Raw genomic sequence first — 27,226 nt, 5'->3', positions numbered from 1 at the left:
ACGAGGGGTACCGTGGGACCCTCCCAGGGGTGCCGGGGCTGGGAGGGGCAGCACCCCGGGGCGATGGGGCTGGGGCGAGCAGCACCCCGGTGCAGCACCCCGGGGTGAGGGGACCGAGGCAAGCTGCACCATAAGACTGTCCTGGGGGCGATGGGGCTGGGACGAGGGGTACCGTGGGACCCTCCCAGGGGTGCCGGGGCTGGGAGGGGCAGCACCCCGGGGTGAGGGGGCTGGGGGCAGCGGCCCCCCGCTCCCCTTCCCCACCGCCCAGGGGGGCGCACAGCCGGGGCGGGAGAAGGGGGACGGCGGCCGCCGGTACCCCCCGCCCCCGCCGGTACCCCCATCCCCGCCGGGGCGGTGGCTCCATCCCCGTCCCCCGCCCCCGGGGCGGGCTCGGCGGCGGCCCGCCCCCGCCCCGCGCCTTATTACCGGGGCGGCGGGGGGCTCGCCCCACTCCCTCTCGGCGCCGCTCGCCCGCCGAGCGCAGCCGCCGCGGCGGGGTCGGCCCCGACTGTGCCGCACCATGGGCAGCCAGGGCTCCAAGGCGGCCAAGGCGGAGGCCAGCGGCCCGCCGGCCGGCCACGCCGCCGCCACCGAGCCCGCCAAGGCCAACGGGCAGGTAGGTACCGGGGGCAGCGGGGAGCCGTGCGCCCCGCCGGGGCGGGCGGACAAAGGCGGCGGCGGCCGCTCGGTGGGGAAGGGGCGGCGGCGGCGGGTCCCGGGGGACCCCTCCTGCCCGGCGGGCACCGAGCGATGCGGCACCGCCCGCGCCGCGCCCCGGGCTCCCTCCCGGCACCGGGCGGGGGCCCCGTCCGCCAGCGAGCCCCGGCGGCGGCGTGGAGCGCGGGCGCCGCCCGGTGGCAGCGCCCTGAGCCCCCCGTTCCCGGTGCACCCACCCCCCCCCCCCCGCAATCCCAGTGCACACCCCCCCCAATTCCCTCCCATTCCCGGGGCGCACCCCCCCCCAATTCCCGGTGCCCTCCCATTCGCGGTGCACACCCCCCCCCCCAATTCCCGGTGCCCTCCCATTCGCGGTGCACACCCCCCCCCCCAATTCCCGGTGCCCTCCCATTCGCGGTGCACACCCCCCCCCAATTCCCTGTGCCCTCCCATTCGCGGTGCACCCCCCCCCCCCCCCCAATTCCCTGTGCCCTCCCATTCCCGGTGCACCCACTCCCACCCCCCCACCCCCCCAATCCCGGTGCCTTACCATCCGTGGTGCACCCCCTAGTCCCATTGCACCCCCATCCCCGGTGCCCCCCCATTCCCAGTGCTCCCCTCCCCAGCTGGGTGTGGGGGTTTGGGGAGGGGGTGCCGATTCCCGGCTGTGCCTAACGTGGTGCTCTGCTTTCCACCCCCCCACCCCATCCCACAGGAGAACGGCCATTTGAGGCTCAACGGGGACATGACGCCCAAGGCGGGCGGCGAAGCGGCACCCCTGAACGGGAACGGCTCGGCTGAACCCCTCAAGGAGGAGAGCAAGGGCGAGCCGGGCGGCGGGGACGCCATCGAGCCCGCTCCCCCCGCCGAAGGCGGGGATGCTAAACCCGAAGGTGCCGTGGCCCCCAAGGACACCCCCAAGAAGAAGAAGAAGTTCTCCTTCAAGAAATCGTTCAAGCTGAGCGGGATCTCGTTTAGGAAGAACAAGAAAGAAGCCGGGGACTCCTCCGGGTCCTCTCCCACGGAGGACCAAGGCAAGGCAGAGGCCAAGGGAGAGGAGAACCCCGCTTGCTCGGCCAGCGGGACGGAGCCCTCGGCTCCCCCCGAGGAGGGGACGGCGGAGGAGCAGAGCAGCCCTGCGGCTGATGGGCAGCAGGGAGCTGAGCCCAAGAGGGAGGACGCAGAAGCAGGGGAAGGAAAGGAGGAGGAGAAGCAGCAGGCAGGGGAAAGCCACGGGGATACAGCCAAACCAGAGGAGCCCTCAAAACCCGCGGGGCCCGAACCTGCGACAACTCCGGCGGCGGCGGAGCAGAAGGAAGAGTAGAGCCCACTTGGCATCGTCCTAACTTAAGACTCTCACGCCATCCTCTCCATCCCGGTAACACCACGGACTCGCTGCCTTGCCCGCACACCTCCCCGTCCCACCTAGAACTGACGACGCTTTCTAAAACCAACACCCTCCCCGAGGTATTTCTTCCCCTCCCCTGTTAGAAAGCTGGTTTGGATTCCCACCACTGCCGCCACAACTTGGGAGTAGTTTTACCTGAATCCTTTAAAACTGTGGAGGAAGACTATCCTGGACATAACTGGAATTTACAGTTTGTAAGAGCCCAGATCTCACACCCCGCTCTGGTATCTCTGCTGGCCTCCTGACTGTCCCCTCGCCTCCCGGCAGCCTGCGAAGCCCAGCAAGCCAGTGACTGTTCAATGGATTCTTTTTTCTCAGTTTACATTCCTGGTTCTGACTTCATTTAAAGTATTTTGTGCTTTTTATAGAAATCAATGGTTTAAAAGCTAATCTGGTTAGTTTTTTATAATGTCTTACTATTGGCTTAAAACCATAAAGCTTGTAAGTCCGCTGTGTTTAATTCTGCTTCTAAGGGATAACTTTTAGGGCGTGGGGTGGAGGGAGGGGGCCTGCCAGCTGTATAATGTGAAGCAACATTGTTTTCTCTGTAAATAATTTTTTAATGGCCAAAACACTTGATTTGCAATTTTCTAACTTCTAAAAAAAAAAAAAAAGCAAGCTGTATGGGCTTTATTGTAACATTTGAAAGGAATAAATGGTGACCCCTTTATGGGTGAGCTTGAGTCCTTCTTGTCCTGGATGCCAGACAAGGGCCAGGGAAGATAGCAGTTGCTTATTTAGTTCAACAGCTGCTGCATTTAATCACTCCAGCCCTGGCTCTGCTTGCAGTTAATTGACTTGCAGCAGATGTAGAGCTACAGCCACAAAGGACTTTCTCACACAAGCCTCTTGTCGCTACCTTAGGATCACTGTTCAGCTGGCTGCTCGGTACCTGTTTTCTTAGAGATCTAACCCATTTTTTTTTGCTGGTGGGGGGGAAAAAAAGAAAAGCTGCCTGTCTCTAGCAGCTCAGAGCTCGAAGGCTACAGCCTCTACAAGAGCTCCTTCTGCCAGCGTAGGCTGTAGTAGTCGTGCACAGCCCCTCCATTTCGTGGCCTGCTCCTAATTCCCATCTAATCACCTGCCCCTGCTGTTTTGGCTGGCAAAGCAGCAGCTGGAGAAAAGCGAGGACCATTGTTTGCCCAAAAGCTGCTGGCAGCACCCTCACAAGGCTGGGCCTGGGGCAAGGACCATCACTGCTCATCTGTGGCCCTTGAGGTAGGTGGAAATGGCCAAAACTCTTAGTTTTACACAGCACATCCTATCAATAATGGGGAACTAAAGCAAGTGACTTGCTTCCAAATACAGCAGGGTATTCATCCCTACTCATCTGGGGGGCAAAAAACCAAAACCAAACCCCTATTTTCAATGTAGGCAGTGGACTGCAAATTATTTCTAAGATTGCTCACTGTCTGCCATGCGAGACACAGCTGCATTGTGCCCCAGCTGAGATGCGGGGCTCAGTGCATCTGCCAGGGAGCTGCCGTGCAGCATCGCGGCAGCCATTTTAAGAAACACTGGAAGAGAGAAGGACTGCAGTTGCACATTGGCATGCGTGATCTGGCAGGGGTAACTTGAATTGTACAGTTGTTTTTGTTCAAGGAGGAGAGGATTTTAATTGTCTGCTATGGTGAAAAGGATAACTAAGTTTCCTGGAGTATTGTTACAGCAATGAAAGTCAACTGTGCCACGCAAAGCTTTTTCTTCACTGCATAAACAGTAGATTTGGCTTATGAACCTTTTGTGTCCATTTCAGCTGTGATCACCACTGGGTTACAGAAGTAACTGGCTCCTAATTATATTACAGAATTTTTTACTTGAATACCAGATAGAAAACACTTAATTAAATAAAAAAAAAAAAATACTCCTTTCCCATACCTTATTATTCCTTTTCTAGATTAACACTGCTTTCAGAGCAAGCATCACCTGCATGAAGTACTGTAACTCCAAACAAACTGCAAACCCAATTAGCATCAACAGTGCTGCTGGATATGAACCCAGCTGTAATTTAGGAAAAAGAGACAGAAAAACCACCCCAGTGACCCTTACTAGAAAAGGTGTGAGCAAACAAAACCCATGTTATTTTGACTTACCTTTTCCTGGAGAGAAGGGTCATGAGGAGAATTTCAAGGCTATTTTATAAAACACGGGGAAAAGGAAAAAAAAAAACACAACAAAAAAACCCAACCAAACATCCACAAAAGAAACTAAAGCAATCTTTCACATGCAGCATAGACTATGTTCCAAAGAAAATGCTTTGGTGGATGGCATTTAAACCAACATATCTAGCCCTCTTCCTGAAAGAGGAGGGAAAGTAATCATGCCTCACCTCACCTTTCTTTCCAAAGCCTCATTACAGCTGTCATTTTTTGTTGTTGGGACATATATTACACCCTGATCACAATCAAGCTACTGCACCATTTTCCAGCAATGGTTCTGAAAACAAACAGAACTCCCACTCTAACGGAGCGTTACCTCTCACCAGAAAGCAGTACAAACTCACACCAACCATAGAAATGTACCAGTTTTATTACAAAGATTCTCAAAATTGAAAATAAAAGCATCTTTAAAAAACCACAATATATTTCCCCCCCAAGACACAAAGATACACTGATCTCTCTCGCTTCACATACAAACACTGAAGAGCGGGAGTGACACATCACTCAGATTCAAAGAGACTAAAAAACTCATGGTGGAAAAGGGAAAAGAAGTATTTAAAAAAATAAAACATTTAAAAAATAACCTGTGTTAAGTTAGCAGCATTATTAGAGTTGAAACCATCAGCAGCGCTCCGTGGGAGGTACAGATCCTCTTATGGACAGAGGAATCCCCCTGAGAAAGGAGAGCAGCGAGTCAAAACTGCCTGCAAAACTTCTGCAAAGCATTTCACCAAAAACTCATCTAATGATCAGCTGTACAAAACGAGATGCAAAAGAAAGGCCAGTTCTGGTCACAAAAGACTTGTGAGATAATGCGTGGGAGTAGGAAGAAGAGTAGTTATAAAAACGTACAGAGCCCCATCTGCTGTTCCCTTATAAAGATAACAGCTCAGAGGGCTGATAAAAAGGTTCTCCATATTTACTGGCCTTAAGAGCAAGACAGAGGAAAGGTTCAATTTGAAAACATCTGTACTTCACTTCAGAGGAGAGTTTTTCAGCGAGTGACACACATCAACACGAGGTTTCAGCCAGGCTCTGTTCAGTCTGGCCTTCAGACGAGTTGGGAATTTCTGCAGTGGTTTCAGCCTAGGACACAGACCAGGACTGAGAAAGCACCTTACGGCACGTGTAGCCAAGGGCAGAACAAGCAGGAAAAGCAAAGCAGGCAGCCAAATGGGCAGTAACTCACTTCCTCCCCCAAAGAGGGGCATAGGTATAGAAAAAAAGGTATAAAAATTTCATCCCTTCTCTTACTTGAGATGTATAATGCTGCCACACCAACTGGATCTGCAAGATCTTGGAAAATGAAAATCACCCTAATGCGGTGGTTAACATTTTGCATTTTCCAGATCTGCACCTGCAGGGCTCTTGGGCCAATTCACTAAAGCGCTTTTGAGATTGCTTTTAAGCTGCTTCATCTCTTTCCACAAGTTTGCTGCAGGGAGGTAGCCAACTCTATTCAAGAACTGCACTATTTGACCCTGAGAAGCGGCACCAGCTTGCAGTTACTTGCCATGGTGGAATCAAACTGAACTGAAGACCAAAGGAATAGTCAGTCTCCCACAGGCTTCATTTGGGAATTCATATTCTCCCACAAAAAAAAAAAAAAACAACAAAAAAAACCCGAAAAAAGATTTAAAAAGAAAAAAAAAAAAAAAAAAAAAAAGAAATTTCATGGCCATCTTTCCACCTCACCTGAAATGCAAATACTACTACTTCTACTTAAATTATTCTTTTCAAAGGGTGGTTATTTCAGAGGACAGAGTAAAGAAAGGAAGTGATTTTTTTAAAGACACACTAAGGAGGCAGTGGAAGGCAAGAGTGAAACTTCCCAGTCACCAAATCTGGGCAGTGCAGGTCTGTCTACTCCGCAGAATCCTCCCTATCTGCTCCCAGCGGAGTGCAGCAAGGAATAATTTACAGTTCTCAAGTCATTTATATATTTATATAGAAATATATACAGAAACATATATAAAATATAAATCCTGTGGAATGGGAGGCAACCAGAGAAGCTAACCTACGACAACTACGCACTGACAGGTACTGTCCAGCTGCAGCCATCTTAGGTGGATTTCGTCTCTTCCTTCACCCTGTGGAAGCAAGCAGCGAAGAATTTGGTTTAAACAAGCAACTCAGGCTGTGCCCAAGCTTTAATAACATTTTTTAAGGTCGCAGCTCTGGCTTGTTGCTTATATGGCCCATCTTCATCTAAAACTTGTAACGTGTTACTGAATGGAGGCACAGTATTTTTAAGCCCTTTTCACGGAGGGCTCTGCTCTCACAGTGCTTTATCAGGTGTGCTGTTCTACGCACGCAAACTTCTTCCCGTTAAAAGCCCATGACAAAGCCATCCAAACTACCACATCTCTCCTCCAATCCCTCAAATTGAGCAACGTCCCGCTGGGGACATGGGTAGATGCACAAGGAAGTACAGGCACAGCCATTTAATAGTCATGCCAGGAGACAGGGCTCACCCTTTGGGTTCTGCTTTCTCCTCTTTCGCTTTTTCCTCTTCTTTCTCATCTAGGGGGGAAAAAAAAAAAAAAAAAAGACACACAGTGGTGCAGTAGGAAAGTACATGCCAGGCAAAGTTCCACAGAGCTGGGAGGGCTTCTAGTCTTAGCTTTCATGCTTACCTTTCTTCTCCTCTTCCTCCTTTTCCTCTTCTGTTTTCACACGCTTAGCTTTCTTAAAGTTGGCAACATTTTTGCGCCCTCCTTCCCCTTCATCTTCAGAGTCAGAGAATTCTTCATCACAGGATATTCTCTTATCAGAATTGCGGACTGAGTGCAAAGAGGACAAGAGGTTGTTTCAGCAGATTTAGAAGTCAGGAGACACCAATCACTAACTTCTCCAAGTACATCCACACACTGGAATGAACTAATGAGCCTACGTAAGTCAGAATTAGGCCACAATAGAAACAGTTTATCTTTCTACCCACCATATCTTTTAACTCATCGCTCCTAACTGCTCATGCCTAAGATCCAGGATCACATGTACGACTTGGATTAGGTACAGTGTGATGTCTAGACTTGACAGCATAAGCAGGTTAACCAACCTCACACTGAGAAAATCTGTCTGCCAAATCTAAAGGCCATCAGCCAATCTGGATATAAACTAGCATTTTCACTGTGCAGGACAACTTCTGGGATCAAACCTGACAGTCTCCCAGAAAGTATTCTGTCATAGCACCTACATCACAGGAACTGTTTAAATTCTCACATTAAATCCTAGGTTCTCCCATTATGGAAATCATCTGGCAAAAGTGCCATTTCTCCAAGGGAAAAGACATCTATCAGCCCTGCAGTGCTTAGCATCATTGCTTTATCTTACAAAAATCAATCAGAAAGGTGGGAACAGATTCAAACTGAAGGATGCCAGAATAGGGATTTATCTAAATCATATATCCTCCTCTCTCTACCGAGGTAACTCAGTTTACAGCCCGCATGCTTCTCCAGCTAACTGATCCTGTTCCGCTTTGGCACCCACAGGCTCCGAACAGTACGCTTCCCAGCCGGGCAATGCAACTGTGCCAGAGACAAGCACATACTTGAAATGCGTTTCTCAGGATCTTCTTCCTCTTCATCTCCACTGTCTTCCTGAACAGCATCCTCAGGAATTGGCTGCATCTGTACGCCAGGGGCATGAGGCAGCATGCGCAGATTCTCAAAGAGACGTTGCCTAGAGCCAGCCAGGAAAGGAACACCTCCGTCAGCAAGATGCCACCCACGGCTGTGAAGCCCCCAGTAGAAGGTGTCAGTCTCGCAAAGAAGAACAAACACTTACTTGATCTTCTCGAGATACTCATTGGTATTCTGGTTAGTCATGTTCGAGGGACTGATGTGGAGCTTAAAGTCCGGTCCAAAGTACTCAAAATAGTCATTATATGGAAGTTCTGCAGGCAAGTTGAAAAGGAATAAACACCAGATTACCACTGGACCAGCAATGAAATACCACAAACACATTGTACTTCAGTGCTACACAAAAGCACAACTGCATTTAGCTAGGTGTAGGAGCTGAAGCTCTCATAGCCCATATTCAGATCAAAACAGACAACTTAGCAACAGTGCAGTCAAAGCTTACTTGGCAGTTAAACACTATCAGCGTGCACGAAAGTTTTCAGTAGAAGGTCATCTTGTTTCAGTAAGACAGCAAGGCTGCTGGGCACCTTTAGCTGGAGGGGAGAGCTACAGGACTTGAATGCAAACAAGAACAGCTACTGCAAATCAGGGAATCCAAAAGCTCTTCCACAGTAATAACCAAAAGCTAATGAAACACGTTAGGGTTGCTACCTCTCCCACAGCAACATCATTTCCCTGAACTCTGTTACTAGAGTGTCATTCTCCCTTAGTCTTGCTTCAGTGGCTCCTGGGAAGAATTACCGTTGGGAATTTCAGTGTCCAAAGCCACAGCAGTCTCATAGGTCCAGCATCTAGCCACGTTGCGGATCGTATAGCCGCCTCCTCCCAGCATCAGCATAGGCAAATTAAAACTTTTTACAAACTCCACACACTTGGCATGACCTGCAGCAAAAGCAGTGGGGGAAAAAGGTCATAGCCTCATGGCATAAGAACAAACTTTTCAATGAAATCTAATTACATCACTTATGCCAGTTCAACACAGACACTGTATGGTACTCTTACCTTTGATGGTCAGATTAAAACAACCCAGCCTGTCCCCTGACAGAGAATCTGACCCGCACTGCAAGACAACTGCGCTAGGCTGGAACGTCTCCATCACTTTAGATATCACCTAAACAAGAAACCCGTTGTTACACACTCTCCACAGGACAGTGTCACAGCAACACAGTAATGTCCATGTCAGCAAGTGACACGAAGACATCCCTAGTGTTCCCACAGCTGCTGACTCCCCTATATTGGTAACACTGAGGCTCTTACAAAGAGAAGCTTACTGACAACAGGCTGCAATTGTTAGGGAGGAATACAGCCCCTGAAGAATCTTATCACAGAAGACTGAATCAATCTCCCCAAAGAATGGCTCTATCAGCCACCCAATGACAAAGCATGATCCACAAAGAGTCACTCAGCAAAGATGTCTTCACTTACCGGCTTGAATATTGCTTCGTAGGACTCATCATCAATTCCGTCCCGGAGGGGATAGTTGACAGCGTAGTATTTGCCTTTGCCTGCACCAATATCCTATGAGAGTGAAAGACAGGAAAGACCACAAGTCACCAGAGAACCAAATGCAACACACAAGTTGTGCCCCAAATTAGGAAGGGAAGTCTAGGATTGCATCAGTGTAATCTGAATGTAAGGCTAGGCTCTCACGGACAAACGCTGTCCCGGCAGAAGGCGGCAAGAGTCAGTTGACTCCAACAGCAGCTTCTTTGGCATAAGGGGGTGCATTTGGTCCTCAGCACTCAGAGAAGAAAAATCTACTACTGCCGCCGCTTTCATGTTGCTGTGAGCACACAGGCTCCCGTTTCACTGGCAGAAGCCACTCTCTTACACAGCAGTGAAACTGGCAGCCAAAATTCTAGTTCCAAACCTGTACGCTGCAGAGATGCACAGCACAAAATACCAGTTTGGGCTGACTGTGCAGTCTAGTAACTGGAGGAATCTACTTTAAAAGAATACCTGTATTTTTACATTTCCATTATCTCTCTCATACCCAAGTGTTTTATAAAAAGTAATTATTTAATTTATGCTGCAGAGCGGCTGCACCAGGAAAGAATGCTGCAGCTGCACACAGGCTCACATCACCAGTGCCAAACTCTGGGCAGGGCTGAAAAAATGCAACTCATAAGTGGAAGACAAGAGAATTTAGATCACAAAAATGTAATTCCACTAAAAAGCAGATTAAAAAAAAGGTAAAGAACCTTTCACCCCCAAGAACAGCATTCTGGCAATGTCAGAAGTCACAAAGTGAACCACACCTGTATCTAACCTGAAATAGTGCCACAGTTAACACCACGGTTCATTAACATGCAGAACTGACTCACAGGAGGAAATGCCAACAAGATAAATCAACACGCACAGAAGTACTCCCTCATAAACTTTCACCCAAAAGCTTCTGTGACCGAGCTTAGTTTGCAAGTAGTTACAGATGACCAACATGCCATCTTCAGAGTCACTTTTCTGAGCATAATCCCACCAGAAGGCTGCTAAGAGACTGGTATCAAAGCCTTGGTTTTATTACTACACAGGCCATGATCACAGGAACAAAGCAACCACTCCAGGAGCCGAGCCAGCTGCCTCACATATACACCTCTGCCCTCAGAAAAAGGATGCCACTTTGAGAGCAGGAAAACCCAGGAGAGCAGTGATTTTAGTTAAATTAGTATGACAGCAAACAGATGGAAGAGACCAAATTCCAGGGTAATTTTCTGCTAAGCCTTCATTCTCACCCGTAGGTCCCCTGTTCCTGGGAAGTATTCTCCGTACTTATGAAAGGACACGGTCATGACACGGTCTGTGGTATAAAAGGCTTCCTCCACGCCATCTCCATGGTGAATATCAATGTCAATATACAGCACTCTCTGGTGATACCTAGAATCAGAAAGGAGTCAAAATACTGTATTTCTTCAGAGCACAAACTGCCTTCACCAGCAGAGCAAATGGGAGGAGAGCGAGGAACTTGGTGCTAATCCCCAGGCTGCACAGCTACCAGGCAGCTCTCTCTCCGGAGTCTACAAGCAAAAGAGCTGCAGAGAACAGACACATGCCCTGGTCAGCAGTGGAACAGAACCACAGAGGAAAATAAAGTGGCTTTTGCTGCTGCAACTGATCTTTGAAGGCAGGATCAACTCAGTTTATTCAGATTCAGCCAACAGATTGCATTTTTATGCCCAAACCTCCCACTGAGCTTTGCTTTGAGCCAAAAGCTGTCACATATTACAGCCGTGCCCCCTTTTCCAGGGTGGATGGTAGAGAGAAGGGCCTAAGAGCAATGGCACAATGCTCCAAGCCTTCTGCCTCCTGCACAGTGCCACCGTTAGACATACCCCTTTGGAAGAGAGTGTACTGCATCCCAAAAGACAGCTGATTAAGGCCTCCTGGGAAAACACCGCTCAAAAAAAGGAACAAAAAGAGAAGATTGGGAAGAAAGCACTAAAGACGCAGAGGAAATGCAGTAGAACGGACCAACAAAAGGGGTAAATAGTACTGCCCATACTTTAGGAGCTCCAAGATAGCTAAGACGATATCGTTGACATAACAGAAGCCAGAAGCCTCCGACTTCTTAGCGTGGTGAAGGCCTCCCGCCCAATTCACAGCAATATCTGTCTGTTGCTTGTTCAGCTTCACAGCACTGGCTGTTGGGAGAAGAATTACAAAATGTTAGCATGAGAGCAAAGGCTCCATGACAGAGACTGAGGGTTAAAGTACTCGTCCCTTACAATCACATCATTGCTTATGTGTGGTTTGGGTACTTTACAAAGCACAAGTCCAAGGGTTTAACACGGGATGTCTCAACAAACTAACAAAAGGCAAGGGAAGAGAAATGCAGCCTCTGTTTTGCCTGCACACACTTTTGATCACTTCCTAATTTTGCCTCAGAGCGTGAAATCTGCACAAACAACTCCACAGCGTTCTAGCTGGGGTCACAGCTGAAGAGAGTCTAGATCTCTCGGTGCCCTGAACAGAAGATTTTAATGAAAGGTTTTATCCAACATATATTTAGGTCATTCACTGAATATGCATTTAGGCAAAGGAAGTTCTCTTCCCCCAGCCCCTTCATAAACTTTCTGCAAATTTCGCAAGTCTCCCAGGATCAAAACAAATGATATATTCTGTGGAATCTACAGCCGTGGGACCAGAAAGCGTAGCTACTTCAAAAAATGCTGCAGTCAGTATTTGTACATACTGCTGAACTACATTACAGGAAATAAAGACTGCTAGATGTCACTGTGGGAGTAGCAGCCACAAAGCTTTAACGCCCATGCACAGTGACACAGTTCCGCAACACCGAGTATTTCTGCAATGAAGTATCTGAAAATAGTGAAAGCATTTAAAATATGTTCCAGCTTTCAGGGAGCTTGCCTAAACCTTTCAAGTTCTATTTTGCCTCCTGTCAGTGGCTTTCTGTTAAAAACAACAGAAAAAGTAACCCTTTTCTTTTCTTTCCAGGTTATGCCTGCCCAGAACAAGGTTTTTACAACTTTTTTTCCCTGTAAATCTCATGTTGATTTTCTTATTAAACACCTGTTGCTGCTGCAGTTTTGTTTTAACTCTATCGCTGGCAGTGTTGTTACACCACTTACAGAGTCCTTCACACGTTCAGTGAAGTAACTCGGACTAGCGAAGATATGCTTAACAAATGTAGAGGGATCTGTTCAATATGCAAGGCTTGAACTATCACATGGGAAGAAACCTGGATCTAATTATTAAGGAAATCAGAAATAGGTTCACAGGGCTTCCCCACCACCACCTACAACAATTTATTTCCTAGACAGAACTGCATTACATACATCTGCTTAAGAGAAAAGGAAAAAAAAAAACCATACGACTTGTGAGCTTACCAACTGAGCCTCCAGCAGAGAGCTGACAAAACTCAAACAACCCATCAAACACAGGGCAGTCTTCCCCGACATTAACTTGAAAAGAATACAAAAGAGTTAGTAAGACAAAACCTCAAATAAAAGGCAAAGCTTATACCCCTACTCTGACTTAAAAAGCTAACCAGGTAAGCCATCAAACTTTTTAAACAACAAAATACCACGCACAAATAATAAAACGTTAATGCAATCAACCTGAGGATTGCCTGAAGAGGCAAAAAGGTTGTTGCTGTAGGGAAGATGCTCCTGACTCATAAGAAAATGGGAAAGCAGGTCCCAGGAGCTCTGGCGAGAGCGGCACGCCATCTACCGGGGTGCGCTACGAGGGATCCAGAAACCAGTCAATCACGTCGGAAAAATGAGTAGGCGGAGAGGAGATGCTATCAATAAGAGCTGTGTAATACCGATACAGGTCCTCAGCAGCAACTCAAGTGGCGCTCGCTGAGGCGGCACATTTGCAGTATTCTGCTCTGCTCTGGCAGCACATGCTGGTCACCAGGGCAGATGCAGGCGGTGCAAAATGGGGGTCAGCACCCCTCACTACCCCGCACAGACCATGCTGCAGATCTGCTGCCCGGCACCGCTCCTTCTGGGGGGATAGTGCTGCTTCTGACTGCAGAGCTGACATGGAGCTCCATTACACAACCCCACAGCAAGTGGGAAAGGTTTTTTGCTCCTGTTTCCTGCTGTATGGCTGACGAGGAGTTGAGAAAGCAAACAGAGCTAGCACTGTAAGGAGAAAGTGGGGAGATGGTAGATAGTGGTGTGTACTGGACGAGAAGTTTGCATCCACATCTGTTCTGTTGCACTTCATACATTCCTTTTACTTCACATTGGACAGTCAGCTTTTAAGTTCTCAGCAGTACTGCAGTTTTGGCCCGGATACATTTCTACTGTAAATAGTTTCACAATTAAAAACAAAAACAGTAACAACAGACTTGTATTGAATCTAGATTTTGCAAGGTTTGCTTTTACAAACAAACAAAAAAAAAATCCGTTTTTGTAACAACATCTGTAGAATGTTTACTTCTGTGCTTAACAAGAAAGGCACAAACAGCACAGTTCTTGCAGCATTAGAAACTCATCAGTGCATAGTCTCCACAAAGACTGTGTGATAAGGGAGTCTGAATGGTCCCAGTTCGGGACAGGGATCTCTGAAAAGGACAATACCCATCAGGAGACCCAGAAGGAAGCAATTGTTCACGCTTTCCAATTGTTGCAGCAGGGCACGGCAACTGGCAGAGTTTGATTAATTAACTCAAAGAGGTGGTTGGAAGCTCTCCCTGTTAAGTGAGGAGAATTGAAATCATCAATTTCTGCATGCCTCCCATTACAACAAATTAAACTTCTTGCCCTTTAGATTACAGAGTAGTCCTCCCACGTCCTCAGGCAGGCAACATGGCATTAGCAGAATGAAATTAGACACTGTTCATTACCTTTACGGTCCCTCAGAACTTTGTGGGCAGCACTGACAGTATTTGAGGGCACCCCTCTGCTATACCTGGCAAAGACAGGAGCTGCTGTGTAAACAGAAGCCAACTGGGCTTTTTCTCACCAGGATATTCAAAGCAGCCAGGACTACTAAGGAGGGATATTAATAACGGGTCAATCACTTGACTATAGGCACAAAGCTCTGGTGGAAGATGAGAAGCACAGATACCCCTTTTCCTTGCAATGGGCGGGGGAGAAGCTTCATATCTGGGCGAGTGCAACCAGAGAGGGCCCACCATTAAAGCTGGAACCATTCTTATGGAAATCATAGCATCGATCCTTCCCTCTAAGGGAAAGCTGAAGCACCAAGCAGGCCACAGAAACCTGCCACTGTACTTGGGAGCAGTGGCCTTGTCTCCTATATCCCTAATCTCTGTTCTGAGCCTCCTGTGCTAGTTCTCTAGCTACACAGAGGCCACTGTTTTGCAGGTCTTGTTGAAGAAAAGCACCGTCCTCCGCACGTTTAAGATTAATTTTCATATTTTGACTCCTTCAGGTAAAAATAGTTCTGTGGAAGTACAGTAGAGAAAATGTTGACTACCAGAGAGAGCAGAGTGGGTGTTTATGAGCCATATCTGCTTCAGGGGTAAACAGTTCAGTTTGTGTAAATATGTACTTTGGTACATGTCATTTGGTATATTAAGATATATCATTTACTGTAGGAAGTCTTTCAATGTATATTACTCATGAACCGTATTACCCACTCCTCTTACGTGCTTGTGCCTTAATATCTGTCCCCTTCAGCTTGTACTAGATTTCCAAGTGCCTCTACTTCAGACTTGAGACCTGTATTTCTTCTAAATTGGAGATTACACTTATGCCACGTAAATGAACCCCATGGGCTAACAACCTTTTTCTGCTCTCAAGAATTACAGAGTGCAAGACCAAAATACTGTTTAAATGAACCTTGAGCCTTCCCCGCTATTTGTCTGTACTTGCTAGAAACCTAGTTTGCCGCAGCCATTGCCAAAGAACATCAGCTCAGAGCTGCAGAAACCAAAAAGAGGTTTCTGTAACACTCAAGTCGCCATTAAAGAGCCCTTCCATGGACTGGAGAAGTTAGAACAAGAGATTAGCTCACAAAATAAAACATCCTAACACAAAGCGGACAGGTATCATTGTGCATCTCAATCCTCCCCCACTTCCAAACTGCCATTGTCCTGAAAGTTGTTCAGAGTTACTGCAGATTTTGGACACAATTGATGAGTTGGGGTTTTTCTGTTTGTTTTAAATTACACAACCCTTTCTCACCTCAATACCTCCGGTTAAAGATAAGCAGTAACACAAAACACATGCAGCTCATAAATGGAGTAGTTCAGTCATCTCTGAGCCAGGAAGGCAATTTAGAAGAGTTTCCATCAAAACACAAGACCAAAAAAAGACAGCCAGGTCAAAGGGTTTTCCTCAGCTCTTTTGGCATATTGGCTTGAGAGGGGGACCCATTTTTAAAATGCTTGATTTACCAGAAAAAAATCAAAAACAAAGTCAGGAGAAAGACAAATTCCTGTGGTTCTTCCTACTTTTTTATCACAAAGCTCTAAAGCTGGCCTAGGATTCCCAGAACCACGAATTCTAACATTGACAGGAACTACAGCACTACACGCATAGCTTACATCTTTGCATCTGCTTGCTGTACTCAGACATGTTATCTGGGCGAATAGATCTCAGAAATTTTATGTAGTCATCACTGTGGTACTTGGTCATTTCTTCTGCATTTGCCTTGTGAGGGCGCTGCAAGGACAAAAGAAGATCAAGGCTTGGTTTGAAACACATCTCTCTCCCTAATTCCCATTTCCAATCTCAGATTTACTCCCAGGAACAGAAGAAAACTCAACACAGCAGCATTAAACAAGAGAAACTTATTTTCAAAGGCAAGAATGCCACTACCAGAGACGAGTGTATTACATATCTAGACAAAGGAAATATTTAAGTTACAGGGAGAAAAGCAGTTTTCCAGTCTCCAAAGCTTATCTGAAGCAAAGAACATCTCACTACAAGCAATCAGAAGAAAGCAGAAATACATCAGCACAACTGGGTTTTGGGGTTTTTTTTCCCTTTCCTCTTTGGCTCATCAACAGAGAACTTACAAGTCTGAAGCATCAAAATTAAAACCTGACACATAAACTAAGATCTTTCATATATATTTCTCTTCATGACCAGCCCTACACTTACATATATCTCCATCTTCCTGTAGAGGCCATAGTTCAGCAGTAGGTTGTGGGTCATCCGGATCCTGTGGGGTTTCATTGGATGTCCTTGGCCATAATAGTAGTTTCCAACATCACCTGGGAGCAGAAAGGATTTGTTACAGCAGGGAAAACTATGAATTCCTGCAAACAGAATCACAGCCGAGCCACAAGCGCCATCAGGTCATCTGTCATTTTATCTGTCCTTCGGCAGTGCATCTGCTCACAGGGGATAGGGTCTCCCACCTTGTTTGCACAGGTTATCTCCATGGATCCAGAAAAGTTTATCCTAGACTCAAATAAGACAGATACTTGGAAATTAGGGTATGGCCAGAGAAGGAATTTTTTTAATGCCAGTTCTGGGGAAGGCAAGCCAGGTAGAGTCTGAGCAATTAACGTCACACTGCACAAGTTAAGAGAAGGGAGCTCCAGCTTTCTCGGGCAGGAGGAGCTTTGGGCACCACATCTGTGTGTCCTCATTCAGCAGATGACAGCTCTCCAACGTCCTCTCCAGGCGGTTCAGGTCCACTGTCACATCTCATGTTTACAGAGCTCACAGGTTTCACTGAGAAATGCAACTGCACGCTGAGCAGAAATCCACACGCTAAGAGGCATGCAAGTTTAATCCCTGCTCAGACAATGACTCATCAGAGGGAGCACGTAGCCCCTTTGCCTCAGTTTCTTACTATTTACCTAACAGAACTGAGATACAAAGCAGCTAATTCTGTCAATAAGCAAACACCAGCGCAGCTGTAGTTTTACAGCTTCTCAATCTCTTCCAACCTTTATTATTGCTTGAAATCCTTTAGAATAATCCCAGTCCCTACCGACCGCACACCCACAGATGCACCTGACGAGCTATCTTATGGGCGCCAGCGTTAATGAAGTTGGCTTCCTGCAAATATATCCCATGGGTCATCTCCCCATGCAGGTTTTCTCCTACATAGCAAAAGCTGAGCTCATGCTGCACTCTCCCACAGTAGGCACCGCTAACTGCTTTTTTCCCCTCCTCTCCCAGGGTGCTTATTTTCATGAAACTTACAGAAATTCAACTTTCAGATTTCTGCCTCCTGCTGATTTGGCTGTGAGAGGCACAGATACAACAGTTGCCAAGAGCAGGAAACGCACAGCCAGCCACACGCAGCAGCAATATCACGCAAGCCTCATTTTCTTGGGAAACCAGACTAAGTTGTTCATGTAGTTGTACAACTCCTGATCAGTTTAGGAAGCAGGAGACCAAATCCGGTCTGGCTGGTGAGTCAGTTGGGAGTATTAATATTTCATCACCAATCTTTACATTCAGGAGAAACTGCTACTTCCTCAGAGCACACAGCTCTAGCTCTTCCTCCTATGGACATGGCCCTGTTTTCAGTCAAAGTAGATGCAAACGGTGCAAGTCCCACACCCAAACAATTCTGCTGCTGGAGTTTACGTGTCCGTGGCGCGACAGTGAAATGGGGTGTTCTTTGCACAAAGGTATTTTACTGGGGCAACTATCCCTACAGTAAAATCAGGTTAAATCAAGCTTTGGAGAACTCTTACTAAGAGATGCTCAAGACCCTATCTAGAAAATACAAGCACAAAAGTACATGAAGCTTTGAAAAATCATCATCATCTTCACCTCAGCTGTGAGCGAGATGCCCCAGGCAAACCCTGACTTCCAGAGCCTGTTCATGTTCACTCTGCTAAACACATCCCACCACGAGCCCTACAGAGCAGCAGACGAGCTTGTCTGGTCGTGGACATCAGCGGAGGTTAAGACTGTGTGAACTCAACCTCTTCCTGTCTGCTAGGGTTAAGCAAGTCCCTACACGGGGAGCTAATAAAGGAGAAGTTACTGTTCAAGTTCAAACCCTCGCACGCACCCTCAGCACCCCTCAGGATTTCCATGAAGGACCCTTATGACACCCGATTACCTTTTCCCCATCCTCTCCATCCCACCTAGACACTTCCCTGCAGCTCAGGTTCCTTCTCCAGCACAGGATGCTCTCCCACCATCCGAAATTTATGGCTCAAGGAAGAGACCCGCACCCCATCCAAAACAGTGCCCAGGGACCCTCCTTTCAGGGAATTACTGCACAAGATTGTGCTCCTCTAACCTCCCTGCTTGGAAAATAAAAGACCTGAACAAACTGGCCTCCCACAACTGCAGATTATGCCTTCCCTGACAATAAAAAGCACACTTTCACCCTAGGACACGCTGTGGGTGTTTGCCAGCTGCTCGTAAAAGAGCAGGGGAAACAAGGCACTAAAACCTCACCACAGAGTAAATTAGTGAGGGCAGCTATAGACAAGAGTGTATAACGCTAACTTCATGTAGTTACCATGCAATAAAAACTACAAGGATAGCATCTCTGCTTAGTATTTTCAAACCAAATGACTGGTTATTTCACATTTAAGACATCACTGTGTGCCTTTAAAGATTATAGCTTGTTCAAAAACCGACAAGCTGCTTTGTGAATGTGTTCTGTTCCAAGGACAGGGATAAGTTTGGACACAGACACCATTTTTTTCCTACATCCAGGTCGCGTGGCATTCTGGCACTTCCGGCAAGCACTCTTTAAGTTTAAATTAGTCATTTTAGGGCCCAGGGCTCCAGCATCCCCTTGTATATTTTGATATGACGGGTGTTGCACAGAGATAAGTTGTGTGGCGAAATTGGGAAGTTTCTAATCCAGACTCCTCCTCACCCTGCCCTCCTGAAGACACTGTCTGAGTGACAGACCCCACAGGACTGTCATTACAGGTTGTAAATCTACTGCTTAGATTTATTTTTCTAGAGAAATAAAAGTCCTCACTGTATGCCCAACACGTACAGCAGTTTAAAAGAGCCCGCTTTACTGCTCAAATGCTGAGCACATCTGCTTACCACGAAAAAGTAGCGAGAAAAAGTTTTTATTTGATTTCACAGACTAAAAACCACGACGAAATAGAGAATTGCACAATACCTTTCACAGAGAGCGATCACAGACTCTATTAAAAATGAGCTCGCCCACCACTGAGGCACCAAGTTGCCCCACCAAAGGGCAGGCGGTTGCGAAGCACAGAGGCAATGCGACTGTGATTTCTCCCACAGGCTATGGGGTAGAAGTGGGGAAGCTGCACAAGATACCCAGCTCGGGATTTGGCCAGCTCTAACACCCCGTTACTTTTCCCTGCCCCAATGAGATGATTACATAGCCCCAAAGCAGTACTTCCCCAGCCTCCTAATGGGGGGCGGGGGGGAAGCCAGTCTACAACCCAGCCAAGTTCAGAGCCAGAACTAAACAATGCTCCTAGACACAGGAACTCCCTACAAACAACCACACAGTCAGTCTGGCGCCCAGCACCTTCGGGATTGTCCCTTGCTTGACAGCAACGTCGCTGACCCAGACGGGAGCTTCAGGAGTGCCTCTTCCTCTTAACATGGCTCAAGGAGGCTTCCCCTCCCCGCAACCCGTCCTGTCCCCCAGCATCTCCGCGGCTGCTCCCCATCCTCCCAGAAACCTTCAGCACCTCAGCACGGCTCCCAGAGCCTCTGGCCTCGTGCCCCTCTCCCCATCCTGGACCCTTCACAGCCCTTCCCCACCCCCAAAGCCCCTAGATCTCCACAGCTCCCCATCCTATTCTCCCCCCCATCTCCCCCCAGGACCACTCCCCTGTCTTTCCCCCCACTCTTCCCTTTCTCCCCCCCAGTGCTCCCCCATATCCCCGCCATGCCCCCCCCCATCCTTCCTATGCCCTCTGGTGCCCCCCATTCCCCCCCAACCCCACTGAAGTCCCCACATAATCCCGCCCCCACCCACGCTCCCACCCCCTGCCCCTATTGCCCCACGCCCCCCCTCCCGCCCTCCCCCGTCCCTCAGTGCCCCCAGCACCCATCCCTCTAGCCCCCAGTGCAGCCCCCCCGCCCCTCGGGTCCTCCAGTGACCCCCATCCCCCCTCCCACCCCCCAGGGCAGCCCCCCACATTGCCCCGTGGCCCCCCCATTACTCTTACCCCCCCAGCTCCCCCCCATGTCCTCCAATGACCCCCATTACCCTCCCCCAGCCAACCCCTCACCATCCCCAGTAACCCCCATTACCCCCCCAGAGCCCCCCATTGCCCTCCTCAACCCCCACCCCCTCCCCCACCACCGCTTCCCCTCCCCCCACCCCCGGTGTCCCCTCAGCCCCCCCGGCGCCCCCCCCCCCGGGACCGCCCCCCCCCCTCCCCGGCCCGGCGATCCCCGTGGCCGCCCCCGCCGGTGCCCCACAGCCCCTCACCGTCGTAGTAGTAGCAGACTTTCCGCTTGGTCCCCTGCGTCAGCGCCATTTTCCTGCCTCCCCACAGCGACAGACCCTACCGCCGCGCCGCGCAACGCAACCCGGTCCGGCCCGCCCCGGGGCACGGGCCCCGCCGCCTCACCTGTCCCGCCCACCGCGCGGCCCCCGGCCTATCGGGGAGGGGCGCTCCGCCCCCTCCCGTCCGCCGGCCAATAGGAAACCGCGGCGGCGGGAGAGAGCGGGCGCGGGGGAGCTAGCAGGCTAGGCGGAGCTGTGGGGGTGCCTGGGCTGTACCACTGCTGCGGGGGCGGGGCCGCGCGGGCTGCACCATCGCTGGGGCGCGGGGGGGAGCGGGCAAACGGGGAGAGGGTCCCGGTGGGCGGGGCGGAACCATTCCGGGGGGGGACGACGCCAGGTGGGGCTGAACCATCCCGAGCCGGAGGGGGGGGACACACGGGAGAGGCCTCCGCCAGCGCCCAGGCCCCGGCCCCTGCTTGTCCCGCCCGGGGTCGGCGAGAGCGGGGCTGGGGGGGTCCCACACAACCGGGATCGGCGTGCGAGGGGCCCGCGGGCCCCCAGCAGCACCCCGGCGTGGGGTTTGCTGCGAGCGGGGACCATCCCCTGAGGGCATCGCCCCGCTTGCCCATGGCGGCCTGGCCTCCCCGGGCCGCAGCGAGGCCCCGCGGCCACTGCCGGTGCAAAGGCCTTTATTTCCCCAAAACGCCGCGGCGGGTACTGGCCAGATCCTGCAGACACCCGGGGGAGGAGAAAGAGCAGCCCAGGGCGCAGGGCTGGGGCGGCCATCGCTCGCGGGGGGCTACCTGCCCTCAGCGGGGGTGAGGGAGGCAGCGAGGCCCAGCCCGAGCGGGGCGAGAGGGCTGGCGTGGGCCCTGGGCAGCCCCGCCTGGGGCTGGGTTTGCACCCGGGCGAGCGCAGGGACGCCATGGTGGGCACCCCCGGGCCCCGCACGGCTCTGCCGGAGCCCCCCGCTCTCTGGAGTCGCTCGTCGGCTTTGGCCGTCCATCGCCTTCTCGGGCAGGTGAAATCCGCTGCTCCAAAGATTTGAAGCGCTTTCAAATCTTTACTACTGAGGTCCAGGCAGTATTCGCCAATGCCCCAGGGCGATGTGTCTGTGGGGACCTGGTACAAGGGGGAGGACCCCCGGACGCCCCAAGGCGAGGGTGCCCCAGCTGCTGCTCAGGTCCTCATGGCTGCTGCTGGTACTGGCCCTCGGTGGCGGTGAAGAAGTCCTCCAGCACGCTCTTCATGTACTCGAAGGTGGGACGTTCCTCGGGCCTCTCCTTCCAGCACTGCATCATCAGTTCGTACAGCTCCTGTGGGCAGTTGTCCGGCTGCGGCATGCGGTAGCCGCGCTCCAGGTTCTGTATCACCTCGGGGTTGGTCATCCCTGCGAGGACGACACGCACGGTACCAAATTTGGGTCACCCCCGTGTCACGAGCAGCACGCTACGTTTGCAAATCCCACGGAAAAGCTTCCTTCCCCCTCTACTGCCTCTGAAACCCCCGGTGGCTTTCAGGCCGTGGCTGGCCACGTGCATTGGGAAGCGGCTGAAACCATCGCGGGCTGGCAGGGAAGGGAGCCAGATGGGGCGGCTCTGGGCGTGCGTGCGTGCAGCGCTGCATGCACACACTCGTGGGTGTGTGCTTGCATTCGTGTGTGCGAGCCCTTTGGCTGCGCAGCTGCTGGGAAATCCTGACCTGGATACGGGATCCGGCCGTAGGTGACGATCTCCGTGAGCAAGATGCCGAATGACCAGACATCGGACTTGATCGTGAATGTCCCGTAATTAATAGCCTCCGGCGCCGTCCACTTAATGGGGAATTTAGCCCCTGAAAAAGAGCAGGAGGGGGGAAAATAAAACGTTACAGCTGAGCTGGAAACATTTCTCTCTGTTTAACCTGATGTGACGACCCCGAGTCAGCCCCTGTCCCTGCTGTACCCCTGGGGACGAGCTGGGTTTGGTGGCAGCCAGACCCCCAGCCCCCCGCTGCTTGGCTGGCTGCAGAGCCCCCGGCGCAGGCTGGCACCCCTGCAGCGGGCCAGCACGCCTGTTCCTGCAGTAGCCACAAGATAGAGCTGTCACCCCACCAAAACCAGGGTCGAGTGGGTATGTGGGGGTCCCGCAGCCCCCATCCGGCTGGAGGGAGAGAGATGGAGAGGGGAAAAGGACCTCTGCACCCCCCCCCCTCCGGGGGCTGCACGCCAGCCCCCAGCACCCAGGGCACCGTGGGGACCCCCGGCAGAGGCCAGGGTGTGGGGGGGGTTCTTCCTCCCACAGCCCCAAACTGTGTGCACCCCGAGAGCGGGGCTGAGACCGTGGGGGACGCACCCTCGCGAGCCGTGTACTCATTGTCCTCGATGAGGCGGGCCAGCCCGAAGTCGGCGATTTTGCAGCACAGGGTGTCCGACACGAGGATGTTGGCAGCCCGCAGGTCGCGGTGGATGTAGTTCTTGGCCTCGATGAAGGCCATGCCTTCGGCGATCTGCGGTTTGGAGGAATTGCAATTAATAGCCACCAGCCCGAGCAGGGCAGCCCCAGCTCCAGCCCTGGCAGAACCCTCCCAGCCCGCAGCCCCGCGGCTCCATCCTCCATCACCTGCGCAGCCATGTCCAGCAGTTTGTTGATGCTGAGCTTGATTCCTTCCGAGGTCTTGAGGAAGTCCACGAGGCTGCCTGCGATGAAAGTGGCAGGTCTCAGCAGCGAGCACGCGCGCCGCCTCCCCTCCCCACGGTGCCTGTTGGGGCTGGGTGTCGCAGCGGTGGGTTCACCGGGGCACCGTCCCCCAGCGCAACACCGAAGGTGGGGCAGGACCGCTCGCAGCCCCCGGAAAAGCAGGCAGGAGTGGATGGGCAGGAGCCCGCCCTGCCTGCAAGGTCCTTTTGCGCTTGCCAGGGCTGACCCCCGAGCTCCCAGCTGGTGGGAGAGCCATGATGCAAAGGCAGAGCACATGGAGGTGAAGGATGCCGAAAGCAGTTTGAGATACATAAGCCAGCACCGACCACTGGAAGGGAACAGCTGGGAGCCGAAGGGACCACGGCTCCTCACAGCCCCCAGCCACCCCCACCCACAGGTGCCCTCACCCTTCTCCATGTACTCCGTGATGATGTAGATGGGCTCCTTCGTCACCACGGCGTAGAGCCGCACCAGCCGCGGGTGCTGCAGGTTCTTCATGAGGTTGGCCTCCGCCAGGAAGGCACTGGGTGACATGCTGCCCTGCTTCAGGTTTTTGATGGCCACCTTGGTGTGGCCGTTGTAGAAGCCTGCGGAGAGATGGGGCAGAGCGTGACGGGGCAGAGGGACCCCGTGACCGGGTACGGCCGGGGGATGCATGGTAGTAGCGGTGCCGGTGGAGGAGACAAGCGTGGAGCCTACTCTGTGGATGTAGAGCATCCCAACCTGAGACTGCACAAGCAAGAGATGTTGGAGATTGCAAAGGTTGGCTGAAGACCAAGCCCAAACGCAGCGAAGGCTGGTGAGGGACCCTCCCACCCCAGAGGACTGTTGCAGCAGAGCCAGAGGACTTCTGGGGATGATCACAGCTCTGTGCTTGCCACCTCCTGGGCAAAAATCTGTACCTTCATTTTAACCCACCAGGCAGGTATTTTTATGTGTGGCTTTCAGCTGCCAGGAGGGAAAGAAGCTGTTGGTTGCTGGGCTTTGAGCAGGAGGGGCGGCTGAGGGAGCCGGGCAGCGATGCAGAAGCCTGGAGCCTGTTGGGTACCCGGAGGGGAGTTTGGGGGACGGCCAGCACCCATGGGAGCGAAGGCAGGGACCCCGCTCTGGGACTGCAGGGCAGGATGGAGGGGAGCCAAGCAGCCCCAGTGCCTTCCCCACCGTGGCACCCAGGAGCAGAGGTGCTTTTGTGGCTGGGTCGCAGCACGCTCGAGGCCCCATGCTGCCTCCGAGCCCCCAGCTGCTCCCAGCGTCGCAGCGACAGCCACAACAAGGGCCGCTTCCCATGCAGGGCCACGTGCTCGCGGGCTCCGTGCCAAAGCCGGCAGCTGCTCTCACGGTGAGCAGAACCCAGCTCAACGAGGACACGGTGCAGCCCCCGTGCACACACACCTGCACCGGTGCACCCGTCCTGGCAGCGGGTACCTGCCCGGGCAGTGGTGCAGGGGTCCGGGTGGCCAGGGGTAGAAGAAGGGGGGAGCTTGGGCTGCTCTGGGTAAACCAGAGCTGCTCCTAGGCTGCTCTAGCTGCCGGTTTTCTCCCTTCTTCCAGGGCCCTTGTAAAAAGCCAAGGTCGCACGCTTGGGGCTGTGCTGGCTGCTCCATATGAGACCCCAGCCGACCTACTCTCTGGCCTGAGGATGCCGTGGGACCCGGCTGACGCTGCCCACACCGGTACCCTCATCCGGGAGGAAGAACCCCAGTTTCGCCCTGACTCACCCATCCAGACTTCTCCAAACTGCCCCGCTCCCAGCTTCTCCACCAGCTTCAGCGACTCCCGCGGCACCTCCCACTCGTCCTGCCACCACGGCTTCTGCGGCTTCTGGGTCTGGCAGGGTTTGCCGAGGCGGGTGCACAGCCCGTCGGAGCTGCCTGCGGCCCGGGGGAGGCAGAGCCAGCATCAATACAGGCAGAGGGCACGGGGCACCCTGCACAAGCTAACGCCTTTGCCGGGGCACAGGCAGCAGCATGTCCTGCTCATCCCATCCCATCCCATCCCATCCCATCCCATCCCATCCCATCCCATCCCATCCCATCCCATCCCCATCCCCATCCCATCCCCATCCTCATCCTCATCCCCATCCCCATCCTCATCCCCATCCCCTGCCCCTGGACCACTCGTTCCCCCCAGCCCCTGGACGGCACGTACGTGTGTAATACTCCACCAGCTCGTGCAAGCTGCTGAAGGTGACACGGGGGGAGATGTAGTACCCCCCGTTGTCCATGTTGCGGATCTTGTAGTGCTTCACCGTCTCACCCTGGTTCTGGTCGAAGTCCCTCACTGACAGTGAGTAGGAGCCTGGGGAGCAGGGGACCGTGTGGGTAGGGGACCCCAACACTCCTCCTGCGCTTCCCAGTGCCTTTCCCAGTGCGCGCGGCAGAAGATGCCAGCGGGACCCGCGGGATGGTACCTTTGGAGGTCTCGCTCTCCCGAATGAGGAAGGAGCCGTGCGTGTTGCCCGATGCCAGGAGCTGCCGCTCCGCATCCTTGCGGCTGATGTTTTTGAAGAACCACCTGGGGACACGGGGCAGGGTTAGGGCTGGGGGCACTCGGCCACCTTCCCCCACCAGCACTTCAGGGGATGCTCCTGGCACATTCCCCACCTCCGGCACAGCTCCTGCCAGGGCACCGCTCCCACTCAACCCCTACTCACGGCTCGGGCTCCAGGCTGTTCACCAGGGCCACGAAGTTGTAGGGGATCAAACCCTCCTGGCCGGTGGTGAGCGACTGCGCCTTCCACCACTCCCCACTCCTGCAAGGACACAGTGAGGTGAGACCCCCCCCGGCTGCCAGGACCCCACGGACCCCCCCGGCAGCACCGGGATGCTGGCTGGGGAGCCGCAGGGCCATGCCGGCGCGGGCGCTGGGACACCATCGGTGCTCGCTCACTCTTCCAGGATGCGGAGCTTCTCGCCTTTCTGCAGCCCCAGGTCCCCATCATGCATGGGCTCGTAGTTGTATAGGGCCACCACCAGCTTGTCTGGGAGGACAAACGGAGGGGCAGGGTGGCGGTGGCTGACGGGAGGGGTGTCCACAGCCACCCCCCGCTGCGGCCAGACCTTACCTTGCAGGGGGGAGCACGGCGGAGACGTGGCCTCGTAGGTCACCAAGGGGTCTTGCACCTCGGAGCCGTTGCGGATCAGCCTCTGTGAGGGGATGAGTAGCCCTGTAAGCCCTCACCTTCCTGGGGTTTGGCCATCCCATGGCCACCTCCAGCAGCATTTGGCCACCGGGACAGGGGACGGGGGGGGTCCGCTCACCCTCTCCTCACCTGGCGCTTGCTGTCGGGCTCGATGGGGTATTTGCAGTGCTCACAAATGTCGATGTTCTCAATCCAGTCCTCATCGTAGTCCGAGCTGCAGCAGCAGCCCATGGTGGCTGCAGCGGGGCGAGCAGCGGTGAGGGAAGCCTTTGGACCCCCTCACCTCTCCTTTGCACCCCCTCACTTCTCCTTTGCACCCCTTCACCTCTCCTTTGCACCCCCTCACCTCTCCTTTGCACCCCCTCACCTCTCCTCCCACCCCAGCACGTCCCTGTCCCTGCATCCGTCCGTCTGGCTGCCCACATCGCATGGCCCATCCCACACACTCCCCAGGTCCTCTGCTGAACTGAAAGCTTCCCCTGCCTCTCTGTCACCAGCCGTGTCTCCTCCTCACTTTGTTCTGGCTTTGTTAATTAAAAACACTGAAGGCAATTAGTCCCCAGCCCAAGGCTCCCCAAGCTGCCGGCACAGCCAGACATTCCCTGCTTCGCTGGCTCCTTCCCACCTTGCAGCCCTTGGGCTGAGCCCTACGTTCTCCATCTAAACAGCAATCTAATCATGAATATCCCATTAGCAATTAATCCATCCTTGCATGGCCCTGC

At 52.5% G+C, this 27,226-nt stretch overlaps 3 protein-coding genes across 6 annotated transcripts; 1 reads left to right on the top strand and 2 right to left on the bottom strand.

Annotated features, from left to right (window-relative positions):
* The first annotated feature begins 523 nt into the window (after window positions 1–523).
* MARCKSL1 (MARCKS like 1) lies at window positions 524–1,984 on the top strand. Its single transcript, XM_075722080.1, has 2 exons — window positions 524–619; window positions 1,376–1,984. The coding sequence occupies exons 1-2, from the start codon at window positions 524–526 to the stop codon at window positions 1,982–1,984; spliced, it is 705 nt and encodes a 234-aa protein (XP_075578195.1).
* A 4,295-nt stretch (window positions 1,985–6,279) lies between these two features.
* On the bottom strand, window positions 6,280–20,716 carry HDAC1 (histone deacetylase 1). The gene is made up of 14 exons (XM_075722060.1): window positions 20,667–20,716; window positions 16,409–16,521; window positions 15,850–15,967; window positions 12,710–12,784; window positions 11,365–11,503; window positions 10,598–10,739; window positions 9,294–9,386; window positions 8,871–8,979; window positions 8,610–8,750; window positions 8,014–8,122; window positions 7,778–7,908; window positions 6,864–7,010; window positions 6,702–6,750; window positions 6,280–6,317 (listed from the first exon to the last, which is right to left on the bottom strand). The coding sequence occupies exons 1-14, from the start codon at window positions 20,713–20,715 to the stop codon at window positions 6,290–6,292; spliced, it is 1,443 nt and encodes a 480-aa protein (XP_075578175.1). The 5' UTR covers window position 20,716; the 3' UTR covers window positions 6,280–6,289.
* A 1,155-nt stretch (window positions 20,717–21,871) lies between these two features.
* On the bottom strand, window positions 21,872–26,735 carry LCK (LCK proto-oncogene, Src family tyrosine kinase). Of its 4 annotated transcripts, none has more exons than XM_075722098.1 (12): window positions 26,634–26,735; window positions 26,427–26,508; window positions 26,252–26,342; window positions 26,016–26,114; window positions 25,773–25,876; window positions 25,511–25,660; window positions 25,081–25,233; window positions 23,770–23,949; window positions 23,285–23,361; window positions 23,018–23,171; window positions 22,386–22,517; window positions 21,872–22,074 (listed from the first exon to the last, which is right to left on the bottom strand). In XM_075722098.1, exons 1-12 carry the CDS (start codon window positions 26,733–26,735, stop codon window positions 21,872–21,874), a joined length of 1,527 nt encoding a protein of 508 aa, XP_075578213.1. The 4 variants fall into 4 exon arrangements, with proteins under 4 accessions (XP_075578213.1, XP_075578214.1, XP_075578212.1 ...); XM_075722099.1 differs by having other exon boundaries at window positions 26,427–26,484; XM_075722097.1 differs by having other exon boundaries at window positions 26,252–26,508.
* Window positions 26,736–27,226: the final 491 nt, after the last annotated feature.

The sequence above is a fragment of the Pelecanus crispus genome, chromosome 16, assembly GCF_030463565.1.
Source record: "Pelecanus crispus isolate bPelCri1 chromosome 16, bPelCri1.pri, whole genome shotgun sequence".
NCBI lineage: Eukaryota > Metazoa > Chordata > Aves > Pelecaniformes > Pelecanidae > Pelecanus > Pelecanus crispus.
Note: the sequence above shows the minus strand (reverse complement) of the source record. Positions and strands in the feature narration are given on the sequence as shown.